This window comes from Stylophora pistillata, chromosome 2 (assembly GCF_964205215.1).
Source record: "Stylophora pistillata chromosome 2, jaStyPist1.2, whole genome shotgun sequence".
NCBI lineage: Eukaryota > Metazoa > Cnidaria > Anthozoa > Scleractinia > Pocilloporidae > Stylophora > Stylophora pistillata.
The window spans coordinates 19,616,494-19,629,756 of record NC_142520.1 but is presented as its reverse complement, the minus strand read 5'-3'; the positions used below and the strand labels follow the sequence as shown (position 1 = coordinate 19,629,756).

The following is a 13,263-nucleotide window of genomic DNA, read 5'->3' as shown; positions in this document are numbered from 1 at the left end:
GTGCACTTGAAAAAAAATTATATTTTATTTTTAAGGAAAGGTTATGAGTTGTTTTTGCTGCAAATTAATTTTAGAAGCATCAGACGAATAGGATTAGTGTGAAACCAATCTAAAACTTGCGATGAACTGACTCTACAACGCCACGAATTACGACAATTTTGAAGGTTTTGTTCAAGAAAATGCCGTAAACCGTTTCAAGCAGATTTCTCCTATACAAGCGAGAATTTTAAGAAACGAACGTTCCTTTCATATGCACGGGACTAAAGCCTACCAATGGACAAAGTATGGGCGTAGCTGAATTTTGAGCTGTTTCCGTGATTTCATTGATTTTTACTGCCATTTACTCTTAATTTTCTCACAGAATGTCAGTTTCAGTGCCATTGGAATGCCACTGGCGGAAAACGAAAAACGACTTGACTTGACTTTTAATCCGTTTTTCAAATTACACACCGGTACAGCAACACAATTTCCTTAGTACCTTGTCCCCTTATTCATTTACTTGTAGTTTTGGGCAAAAACAGTTGGCATTGTCTTTGTTATTGTTGTTGTTGTTTTTGTTGTTGCTGCTTTATTTTTATTATTTTTTTCCACAAAGAAAATTACCATTAAACTATAGTTTGCTTATCGAATCAACGATAAGACATCAAACTCAAAAGAAGACTTTAGACTGATTTTAAATCTAATTTTAGTTTGAGTCATATCCTGGGTTCGACTGAAGGCTGTAAATGGCATGATAGAAATCACTTATATTCTTAGATTGTTCCAAGAAAAATTGAGTTCTCGCGCCTAACTAAACAATCTTTTTCGCATATTTTTGAAACACCTGCTTTAATTAATTTTTAAACATCTAGCTTCGCATTTACACTAAAGAAATTTTCTCTTTAAGTATCCTTCTGTAACACATTACAGGGCCGATTATTTCGCGACTGAGAATGCAGCAAATATCGTGGACTTCTTTTAGTTCGCGACGGTTCGAGTTCTAGTAAAAACAATTTCAGCAAAAGTTTGAAGCACGTCCAGGTACGTTCTTTCATTATTACCACTTGAGTCAGTAAGACATACACTGTTTTTTGTCCTATTGTAATATTAGCGAAAAATATCTCCTCTAAATATGTTACAAATTAATTCCCCAAGTTTTGGTCGCAGTAATGGAGAAAAGTAGCTATTGAGCACACCACGCTTAGCGAAAGGCACCAAGGAATCTCGAACTGTCCAAAATAAACTTGTTAATGTTTCCATCCAAGTTTTCTAAGGATAATGAAGAAGGCAAATATTCACCACATGTCAAGGTTGAGTGAATTTATCCATTCATACAGTTTAACTGTTTGAAAATGGCTTAAGAGAAGTTTATATTCGTTCATACCATGCATCAGCGTTTTCCTTATTGTCTTTTATCTTTTTTCCAGGAGAAAACAGGTAAAATAAAAAGATTACAACTTGATAGAAAGCCGTTAGTTGTGTGTGAATTATTCTCTTGGTTAACGCCATAGCTTAATTTCATTATGTAAATTAAAAAAGAATAATGTTATCATTCTAGACTGAGGTATTAATAGTAACGCTCTTAGGCTTGAAATTTTATCAATATTTTATTATCACAAATGAATAACTCAGAGATCAGAGATCCAGAATGAAAAATTGCGTGACCATTGCGAATTTAGCAAGCTTTTCCATCTACTTACGTCAAGCACAAAACTTTTCAAGTTGAGTATATCAATTCCAAAGCTCCTTATTAATTATTTCTACATCTTCGAACAATTGCAAAACTGCAATCAAAGGAGGACAACATAGAAGGGTAAAGAAATGTCAGTCTTTCTTATTTTTCTATTTTTAATTCCAGCGAGAGCATAACTAAGTTGAAATTGATGCCGAGTTTTTCGATTTATTACAATGAATATTTATCAACATGTCCTAATTATTTTCCAAAACTCTCTCACTAGCAATCAACACAGTGAATACTGCATCCGTTTCTTAATAAAATCATCAATGATTCATGATGAAAATTAATCATGGTAGAGTTCTGATTCTTTGGGCTAAGTCATGTTTCGTGCTGATCTGGCCGAAAATTTTTCACATGAGTAAATAGTAATTTAATTACCTTTAACGCAAATTGTGGTGCCTTGCACCCATTCTATTACTTTCAGGACGGTTAGGCAAAAAGCCTGTCACGCTACACTAAGCGCTCTGTAACGATAGTCAGCCATATCAGCGGGAACCAAATAGTTGTTTGAAACTAATAAAAACTTATGGTTGGAGGTCTTAGAATCACACTTTTACTATAAGAGATAGGAAAAAAAAATTCAATATTGATTGGATCTGATAGGAGGAATAAAGGCTTAAAATTTAAACCTCAAAGACGTTAGAATGAAACTGTCAACCATTAAAATCACAGACTAAAATCAACCTCCAACCGTCAAAGTGGATTTTGCTCTGATTTGCACTTGATTTATTTGCTTTTGCAGTATCGCTCAATCTAAGCTAGATGTTTCCGGTTCTGTATCTTCTCTACTTGTTACCTTTTATCCCTCTGCGCATGACCACTACTCCGCAGTGTGGGCCTGCTACGCAGTCAGAGAGTGGAAAGGCTCTGAAAGGTCACATCTTCAAAACAAAACGGGCACAAGATCCGTACGAGTGTCTGGTGTTTTGCCACAGCGAGCTTACATGTCAAAGCTACAATTACGTCACAACTGGTAAACTTTGCGAGTTGAATAACAGAGCCAAGGAAGCAAGACCTGAAGATCTTGTCCAAGATGAAACTAAATTGTACATGCGACGGTGGAAAAACAGAGGTATGGCTGCAAAAAACATCATAGTCCTCATTAGTGTTATAGTATAAAAGAAAAGAGAAAAGTGAAAACTTACGTACGGCTATATATTCCCTACACAATCAATAGAACACATGTAATAATAATAATAATAATAATAATAATAATAATTTTATATTTATATTGCGCAAATTAAAATGTGGATATGATCAAATAAGCATCACAACACTGTTCGGGGGACTTTGGCCGGACTACATCAGCAGTTTACAAACAATCGAAGGAAACTTATTTCAAGATGCCCCCTCCCCCCAATTCCCAGTAAATAGGCCAGACCACATCACAGTAAACTCGTGAGTGGATTCTTTAACGTCCCCTGCCTAACCAAATTATCTAATTAATAGATGCAAAAGACGGGACCTACGGTTTATTCGTCCTTATCCGAGAAGACTAGAATCTCTATCCATTTCTTAATAAAGAAAGGTAGCGCATTCTCCTCAGTTATTTTAAGACCTTGAGTGCTGGTCCGGCCGGGGCTCGAACCATCGACCTCGACCTCCCGCACAACAGTCCAGTGCTCTAACCAAAGTAGAGTTTATTAGATCAAATCCTCACAATCACTCAAGTGGGGAGAGGATGGGGAGAGGATGGGGAGAGGATGGGAAAAGGATGGGGAGAGGTGGCGGGGGGATAGGCAAGTGGCTCAAATAGGAGTCTCCTTTATTCATCCAGAGAGGTTGAGCTCAACAGAGATCAGAACTTCATGAAGTTGGCTGACGGTATATCCAAAGATGTAACCTTTAGAGCAGGCATGTTTTATGCAAAAGAACTATATCAGACGTAACCTCATATGCATAGTCATCAAGGAATTGTTGACTTCCTAACTATAGTGTGCGACTTGATATGCCACATTGGAGTATTCCTTGTTGAAAATAATGATCCTTGGTTGGTTAATAGAACGTAATTGGATCAAGAAGGTTATTACCATAGAACGATAACCCTTTTATTGCTCTTTTTGCCAAGCCACTTTAGGCTCCATTCCCGAGATGCCCGCCGAGTCTTGTGGAGAGATCAAAGCCAGTGACCAAGGGATGGCGGTCAGTGGTAGATATTGGTTGGAGCCTCAGAAGACAAAAATGAAGTCGAAAAAATTTCTGGTAACTAAATGATTTTTCTTTTCTTATCTAAAAAATACTCGAAAATATATATTTGCATCATAAAATATAGGTTTTTATTATCTAAGTACACTTTGCATAGTACAAATAACACCATAGATGAGTACAAATATGACCGGTATTTGTACTCTAGAGTACCGGTTAAACAGGTTTTCTCGCATCGCGCAAGCGAGGAGTTGAATTGTAGTTACGAATAAAAAAAATGGCGGACAATTTGAATCATATTTCCGACCACGGAGAGTCAGAATGACTAGTAAATGTACATCCAAGTTGATTAGATGAATCGAACGAAGAAAATCAGCTAGACGACCTAGAAATTTCTTCATTTATTGAGCAAAATAGAAACAGCAACTCCACAACGCGCCAATTCCGTTCCGCTTCGCATACTTCTGTCACGCACTCCCCGTAAATAAATATCCGCGAAATTCGCCCGCACTGAAATAACAGTTTGGCCTGTTGGATAATAAACAACTTATTAGACATTTTGTTGTGTAGTATCGCTGAATATGTTTACTCGTTATTTGTATTTTGACTCGCCCTACGGGCTCGTCAAAATACGGCACAACTCGTAAAAATACTCAACGATACTACACAACAAAACGTCTAATAAGATATATAATATATGAGATTCATAATTTCTCTCCAGGTTTATTGTGATCAGGCCTGGACTCTTCTCGCTCGGATTTCAAACAGTGACACCAAAAACTGGATGATTGACTCAGGATACTGGTGGTATGACAGTACTGAAGCTGCAGGAGAAGCCGCTGATCCGTCCCACAACGCGGACATGATATCGCCAGCCTTCTGGCTGGTCAGTGGCAGTGAGCTTAAGATCACGCGCAGTGATGACTCTGGACACACTCCTTTGTTGCAAACAATAGGGAACTGTCTGAGCGGGCAGACATTTCGCTCTAAAATCACTAGCTATGGTGACTTCAGAAACGGTTCAGTTTGGTCCGATAAAAAGTGCCTGGGAAAATACAAAGTTCAATATGGTGGACAGTACCTAACAACTGAGGGCTTCGGACAGGCTTCATGCAGCGGTGACCTGCGCGCTGCTGATGAGGTAAGCTTCTGGTGTGGCTGGGACTGGAGCGGTTCTGTGATCATGATTGGAGGAGGCGGGATAAATTGTTCAGAAACCGACCACGGAATTGGAATAACGGTGGCGAAACCTCCCTCTTTTAAAATGATGGAAGATAACAGAAAGGAAGCTGACTTTGGTAACAAGGGATGGGGTTTGAAAACTAAACATTACTCATTGAATTTGTGGATTCATTGATTCATGCAATGTTGTATTGATTTGCTTTGAAGTTTTTCACTTTTAATTTTGTGATGTGTGAAATGCTGTTTAGAGGGTTTTTATTTATTTAGTTTTTAGTCTATAAATGTTGCCGAAATCCTAGATTCTGAGGCTATCAGATTTATTGCATGCGGATTCCCAACCATTTACATACGTCAACAAACCCGCACACATATCTGGTTGAGTGGTGAAAAGGCTTTTTCTTGCCTCGTTCGATGACAAAAAAATTCTACCAAAAAGGGCTAGAGTTGAACTCTCGCTCTGAGTCGTTTGTGCATATTCTTCCCAAAAGTATTACGAAGGTTTAGAATGGGAGAGTAGCAAAAGAAGATGATAGGAAAGAGTTCGTCACGTTGTATGAACAACAGGATGGATTGCCACATGATCTTAATTAAGCCCTGAAGACAGACGCCATTATTATCAATTATGCTCATTACTCCAAGTACACAGGCAACAGTTTCGGTCATTCTTCCACCCACACCCTCCCTCCCCAGATGTTTCAACAAGAGGCAGCAGCATGACTTAGGAGACAGAAGCAGACCTAGATGGGGAGGGATGGGTCTCGAACTCAGAATTGAGGGGGTGAGTGAGTTTTCCTTCGATATCTAGATCTCATACTATGAATGATATCCTACCAAGTCGTAAAAGGTAGCCTAATTTTCAAAGACGAGCATAGGTTTGAGCTGCATAATTTGGAAAAAATCGAGCAATGCTACTACCATAATATGCTTATTTTACAGCACAATCTATTAGCGTTAGCTATGTGGAATAGTCTGAACAGTATAAAAAACATTCAAACTACTTTTGCTCATATTTATTCACTTGTTGTTATTCAGAAGGGTTTTTTCCGGTCGGCGGTCCTTATAACTTTGTTTATGTCCCTAAAACGTGTGGAAAGTCACCTCTTGATGGCCACCTCTGTATTTTAAAGCAGTTTTAAATAAAGTTGAGTTTCGCGCACAGTTGTGTTGCTTTATCACAAGCTTATACAAAAGTTTTTCATGGTGTGGTGGATCTGTGCTATTTTTGTCTTCGAATATTTCCTTTTTGTTGAGCGTGGACTTGTAGTTTGTATTTCAGATTTTGCACTCTGACATAGGCTTCGCCGTTTGGGAAGCCTGACAGGTGTCTACAAGTTGTTGTGAAAAACATGCCGTTGTTGAGCGTTTGGGATGGGGAGGGGTGGGGGGGAGGGGGGAGGTTCTTGAAAGTCAATTCAACTATCGTCCGTTGTCCGTCTTAAGTTTTCTTACTCTTTAACCTTTGACGATTAACACCGTTAAACCGATATCAAACTCGTTAATCAACTGAATGAGACAAGGTTCTTTGATTTGGGGAGTTTTATTTTCTATACTTGAATGAACGTTTCAGCGAGTCTTTCCCATTGGGGAAGTTAGTCTTTGAATCTAAATAGCAACGCACAGCTTCATCTGTTTGATAAATATTTATGAAACTATTTTCATTGGTAGAGACCAGGTGACGGAATATTCAAATTATTTCTCGGTGGGAAAGTATTATATCCTATAAGATAACCATTGTTGAACGAGTTTCAAGAATTAGTTTTAAAGAATTTCTAACTTATCAAAAGATCATATAGTGATAGAGAAGGAAAAAAAATATAAACTGTTAGCCATCAATTGGCCTAAATTAAGCCGTAAAAGCCATCACTCCATTGAGATCCTCATGTAAGGGTAGTCCAGCTTGTATATAGATCTCTCTCCTCCTGTGGGCCTGATATAAAGCCTATACTTACGTCATAAAATGTGGAAATGTCCACTGATTACTCTACACAGTTGGAATTAACGGAAAACAATCTTTGTCCACGGGGAGAGCAAGGCATGCGGAGGTTACACCTGAAGGTAGCTTAAACAGATTGAAACATGGGCAGTTTTGCATGTGCCTATAATCCACTGGCCGTTAAGCGAATAAAACTAAAGAACGAGTCTGAGAGAATCAGAAAGGTTGCAGCACTTTTGTTGCCAAGGTAACAACGGCTGCTTGTTCGAGGCCTGGGGTCTCATCTTCATACAAAAGCATCGCAAAAAAGTGTAAAATGTTTATTTTTCTCTCTCAAGCTATATACAACATTACAAATTGGTATTTCTATCATACATAGCGACATCATTCATCTTCACTTTGATACATTCAATTTTTTCTAGAAGTGAATGTGAACACACCACTAGATTATTTATCTCGGTACAATCTCGGTCATTTTTGTCGTAGGGTAAAAGAGGCCGGCTATGAAAAATGTTTATCTGAGTTTCTAAAAAAGTACACCGAGTCTGGAACTGAAACTACCTACCTAGTTGGTATAATATTTTAGTGTTTAAATATGTAAGAACCTTTGCAAGCCGGCTTCTACTTTTCATAGAGGAAATTCACGAACGAAGCTCAAAAATCAAATATTGCATAATTTGGCGATAATTACATTTAGTGTTCTCAACAAAAAACGTCTCCGACAAATGTGAGAGGCTTCAAAAGAATGTTATCTTATGAGCAATATCCCGCAGATAAATCTCGCCCCTGTCAGTCATCTTTTAAAAAAAATTGATCAGCATTCATAGAGGACTACTTGACATAACTACAAATATATACCTTAAATCGTGTGCATGTCATCCAGATTCCGTGTGCTAGACCCTCTTTTTTTTCATGGGAATTTGAGCAATCCGATATCATCTGAAGATACACTGTTAGAATTGGATGTCATTTGAAACACGTTCAGGTCGGTTGATCTACACGAAACTGACATAACGCCGGTCATTTTAATTAATTGTTCTAGTGTCTATGTTTTAATCAATTTTATATTTCGATTTTAGCTAAAAATTTCTATATTCTAATTGTATTTTCAGATAATACGCATCTAGTATTTAGGACCTCTATGTAAACCACTATTGTGATGGAGCTTCCTAATAAAAGATTCTTATTATTATTATTTGTCATAAACGTGTACGTTCTCACTATGGCGTAATGCTGTATTTCTCTATGAAGTTTCCATCGGTCGCTCCAAAGAAGACGACAAATTGACATTTTTCCATATTTCGGCAGATTTCCGCGCATTCTGAATTAAAAAAAAAAAAAAACAAAAACAAAAGCAGAAGAAGAAAACCTCGATTGAATGCTCATAAATTTTGACTCGACTGAGAGCATAAATTGCAACTGATCAGCGGTAGTACTCCATGTAAAACCCAGCTACAACAATAGCAATTTGTACGACTCGCGCGAAAACTATCACAAAATGAAGATTTTGAACAACTCAGTATCCCCGCATTACAGCAAGTAGAAAACGGATTTCATCACAATCAGTTTCCAACAATTTGACTTTTGTCAGGGAGTCTTTTACATGCTCTTACATTATTTTGGCCTTTAGCATTGCGATTTATTTCTTTTGATAATAAAATGCTCTAGTAAGTGCCTACAAAATTATAAAGGTTCTTTTTTCTGTGTCACTTGGACCGAAGAGTACAGATTTCAAATAATTAATGCTGTCACTGATGAACCAACAGGCATAATCTTCTCAGTTATTAGCTTGATAATCTCCACAGACTAACGATATTGGACCGAACGATCTCCTTTTTCGATCATCGCTTATATCCAGTGAAGTCAGGTGAAGATCTCGAACTTAATCAAAGGACTTCCTATGGTTTATCCGATGGGTGGACCTTTCATTTTAAACAAGATTAACCGACATGAATGATAAGAATTGGAGATAATGTTATGTAAAGCAACTTTGAAAATAAGTATGGAGAATTTTATTTTAAATTCTTATGAAGAAGTCGGGACTTTCTGACTACATTATTTTTTTCTGAATAAAAATGGATTAAAGATGAATGTCAGTTATGAGGCTTTCTGAGCAACAGCACTCAATCAGGCCTGTGGGCTTCTCAAAGTTCCACTTATCAGAACTATCATATGAAAAATAGTGTTTATGGCGGTGAAATTATAAGTTTCGTTTTTGTCTATCGCAAGACTGATTCATTTACGATCTGCTGATGAAATGTTTGTCGGTTGCAAACTAGGGAGAAATAAAACTCACGACGTAAACGATTTGCATGGAAAAACATAAGCAATGTCTATCTGTGCAAACTTACAAGATGTGGAATGTATCATCCGGCAAAAAGAACATTAAATTATGAGATCTCAAAAAGTAGCCTATTCTTTCGAAAATTGTCATCATATGGGCTTGAGGCGTCCATTGTTACTGTTGCTTGGCAACCCGATATATCAGCTGACAAGCTCTAGCAAAATTGAAAAACATTAAGAAAATTGTGACAATGTGGACCAAGTAATAAAACAAAAAAAATTATAATTAGTTACCTAGGTTTTAACCGCAGATGAGCGGAGAATCTGCTCATCTGATAGGATGAGCACGAGTTCAAAAAAGATGTTTACCATCATCACGTAGTGGTATAAAACAACCCTCCACGTAGAGTTTCATAATTCAATAATTTTCAATGCACAATAAAGCAAAAGGAATATCTCTAGTGATTTCAAAGGTCTTTTGAAAACTATTTATTTCATATCTAAACGTTTTATCCTAAACGAGTTGAGTTTTTGTGGTAGATGTTATTTTATAACAGCGCGCGCGCTACTCCTATCTAATTCCTATTGCGTCAACATGAACAAAATCTTTATGTACGCACGGCCGTGCTCAATAAAATTACGTGTCCAGTTGAATATGAATTGGGTACTCTCCAAACCTCCCGCGTGCATCTATAACTCTATGTACGCACGCTAAGCATGAAACAATTCTTAATTATAACATAGCGCGCGCGTTAGTCCTATCTAATTCCTGTTGCGTCAATATGAACAAAATCTTTATGTACGCACGGCCGTGCTCAATAAAATGACGTGTCCAGTTTCAAAATAGCTGCAAAATTTCCGTCGTGTGAGTTCCTTAAGTTAAAGTTTCGGAAAGCGATATCAGTCAATGGAAGACCAACCAAACTTTTCTTTGGCTTTCGACCTTCCCGCAAGTAGTCAAGGCAACAAGCAAAACGAAAACAAAACACAACAGGCCCGTTTCCCGAATTTATCGGAACAGGAGCTGGAGAGAATTTTAGCTGAAAGACATTCAGCAAGAACTAAGAAGGCTACAAATTGGTCTGTGGCGACTTTTAAAGGTAAACGTCTCTGTTGATGACGTTTTTTGGTTACATTTGTTAATTCTACCGAAAACCATTTAATTACAAAATCAACAAAATAATCGGAGACGCCAACATTTTCGGGCAACTTTCATTTTAAAAAACATTACAAAAACGTCATTCAGTGCCCAAATTGTTTTCGTATGTTGTAGAAGAATTGTTTCATGCTTTAGCTGTGCGTCTATCGAGTTATGGATGCACTTGGGAAGTTTGGAGAGCACTCAAGAAAGGATGCGGAGATTTGCAGTTTATGAATTGTAATACGCAATCGGTGGGTTGAGGCATTTCACAGTTCAGTCTGCATATATCGGTTTGGCAATGTTTGTCACTCTCTCTAAGGGCGTTCCTCTCGACTTCCCGTCGAAAGAAAGTTTCCCCTTTTTTCTTTGCTCATGAGAAGTATTTAGGGCAATATTCAACATTCATGGTTCCGTTGTTTTCCAATCCTCATTTTTTGCGTCGCCACAAGCTAAAATTGATTTCTGGCTAGACCGCCGGTGTGGACAGCGATCGAAAGTGTCGAGCGCGCTCATGAAATTCTCTCTTGCTACAAGTTAAAAAATGTACTTTGTCATTTCACAAACAAAATATGGAAACTTCACTTGGAATCAGAGGAGAACCTTCTCTCGGACTTTAATTTGCATATCAAAAACTCACTAAATTGGAGAAAAGAATACTTAAACTGCAGGTGCAATCGGGCTGAAAAAAACTCTCAGCGAGGGCGACACTTAACAAAAGAATACGCCTCATTGAGGCTATGATCTCTAAACTTTTGTTCTGAAATTTCTCAGGAAATTTGGTCAGTATGCCACAGAGACATCAATTTGAATATTTAGGCTCTTTTATGCGCTTGCATTTTCACAGTTTAACTAAAAATTTCTTTTCTCATTTGATGCAGCTTATAATTAGGCTATGATCTCTAAAATTTTGTTCTGAAATTTCTCAGGAAATCTGGTCAGAATGCCACAGAGACATCAATTTAAATATTTAGGCTTTTTTATGCGCTTGCATTTTCACAGTTTAACTAAAAATTTATTTTCTCATTTGATGCTGCTTATAATTAGGCTATGATCTCTAAAATTTTGTTCTGAAATTTCTCAGGAAATTTGGTCAGAATGCCACAGAGACATCAATTTAAATATTTAGGCTTTTTTATGCGCTTGCATTTTCACAGTTTAACTAAAAATTTCTTTACTCATTTGATGCTGCTTATAATTACTAAAACAGGTACACGACGATTCCCTAAGGATACGTACATACATACACACATACATATGTACATACATACTACACCTTCACACATACATATGTTAATTGCCACTCCCCATGGGGGATTTTCAGGGCCAATTCCCACCCAGCAACCACCCCAGGGGAGGACAGCCATCACACAGTAATCTCGTGCATGGGAAATTAATGTCTCCTACACCTAACCCTGCAGGAGACGGGACCTCCATTTATTCGTCCCTATCTAAGAAGACTAGAGTATCTAACCATTTTCTTGCCGTTATAGAAAGGTAGCATATTCTTCTCACTGCACTTGTTTTAAGACCTTGAGTGTTGGTCCGCGTAGAGAATGAAAGGTGGAGATAACTGCCTGAGGAGAATACTGACCAAATTTACTGTTTCAGCACACATTAATTAATCTCACAGCGTCTCTGTGACGGGTGATGAAACATCGTTCATATATCACGACCACATGTGATTGGCTAACACGTTTCTAGGGAGTGTAACCTTAATTGGTGGTACAGCTCAGTCAACAAACTGCTGTTAAGCTCTTTGGTTTGCTCAACAGCTCCAAAACATCAAAAGGATTTCTTTTCATCTGGTTTTTCGCGGACATGGGAGTTTTTCTCCTCTTGTTCCCTATCTCTGTGGTTCTTTCCATCGGAAAATTTCAGTCCTGCCCAGATGGTATGTTTTTAAGCTGGCATTTTTTGATAAAAAAACCTATATTATTCTGCTCTTAATTGTTCAGCTAAGCAATATATCAAAAAAAATAATAATAATAAAAATTAAGGAAATGCATATTTCCGAGGACTAAAAGATTCTCGTGTATAGAGGCATAACTAACAAAATTGCTACTAAAACTCATCGTCCATTTTAATGTGCTGTTATCTTTTGTTCATTCAAAACTATTCTACATTCTTTTTCACGATTTGTGAAATGTGCTTGCAGAGTTTTTTAGTTATAACCGAAAAACATCTGCAATTACCGAATTCTTTTCAGACACTCATATAAAGATCCACCAAGGTTTTATCAAAGTCATCTAAAAGTTATGAATATAGTTTCACAAATTCCTTTATTTTAGTGCCTGCACGAACTGAAGGAAGAGCCTAAAGTTAGCCCTGCACTCAAGGAAATAAGAATTGCCTTCCTTCTTTTTACATTCTCCTGTAGAATAAGAAGCTCTCTTTGGATAGATAATTATTCGCTAGTGTCATAGTTAGTTGACATCATTTGTTTTTAATTGAAGAAAATTTTCGTAGTAAAAATTTGTACACCTCGAAAACATATTGCCGACAGGTGTTAAACATATACCAAAACGAGTGTTGTGTAATTTTTTGAACTCGGTGTTCGAGGCATATTATCTCCGTCATAGCAACCTTCCTGTGTTTTATGTATTACGCAATTTTTGGAAGCCTACTGAGTAAGTTTTTTCAAAGCTAATAACAACAGCGAGAAAGTTGTTGAAATGCAGGCAGAGCAATTATGTTTCCAATAATGCAAAAGGAATACTGGCTGCGAATGAGCGGGAACATCAAAACTTCTCACTTGACTGGTGGCTAAGAGATAGACGACATGGATGTCTAACCATGAACATATTGAAATTAGTTGTATTTCAAAACTCTTTATTGTGCATTTTCATAATTAGAAAAAACCAG

At 37.4% G+C, this 13,263-nt stretch overlaps 2 protein-coding genes across 3 annotated transcripts in view; both read left to right on the top strand.

Annotated features, from left to right (window-relative positions):
* The window catches only part of LOC111347678 (uncharacterized), a 724,620-nt gene that overhangs the window by 634,235 nt on the left and 77,122 nt on the right, over window positions 1-13,263 (top strand). The gene's annotated exons all lie outside the window — the stretch shown is intronic.
* LOC111318972 (uncharacterized) lies at window positions 2,463-6,200 on the top strand. 2 transcript variants are annotated; one of them, XM_088747390.1, is made up of 3 exons: window positions 2,463-2,789; window positions 3,795-3,919; window positions 4,584-6,200. In XM_088747390.1, the coding sequence occupies exons 1-3, from the start codon at window positions 2,480-2,482 to the stop codon at window positions 5,217-5,219; spliced, it is 1,071 nt and encodes a 356-aa protein (XP_088603516.1). In that variant the 5' UTR covers window positions 2,463-2,479; the 3' UTR covers window positions 5,220-6,200. The 2 variants fall into 2 exon arrangements, with proteins under 2 accessions (XP_088603516.1, XP_088603515.1); XM_088747389.1 differs by having other exon boundaries at window positions 3,786-3,919.

Bases quoted from the DNA above. Each gene is read 5' to 3' on its own strand.
- LOC111318972 (XM_088747389.1), top strand. From the start codon at position 2,480: ATGTTTCCGGTTCTGTATCTTCTCTACTTGTTACCTTTTATCCCTCTG. The intron at 2,790-3,785 runs GTATGGCTGCAA...CTTTTTGCCAAG, and splicing joins GCGACGGTGGAAAAACAGAG to CCACTTTAGGCTCCATTCCC. The intron at 3,920-4,583 runs GTAACTAAATGA...ATTTCTCTCCAG, and splicing joins TGAAGTCGAAAAAATTTCTG to GTTTATTGTGATCAGGCCTG.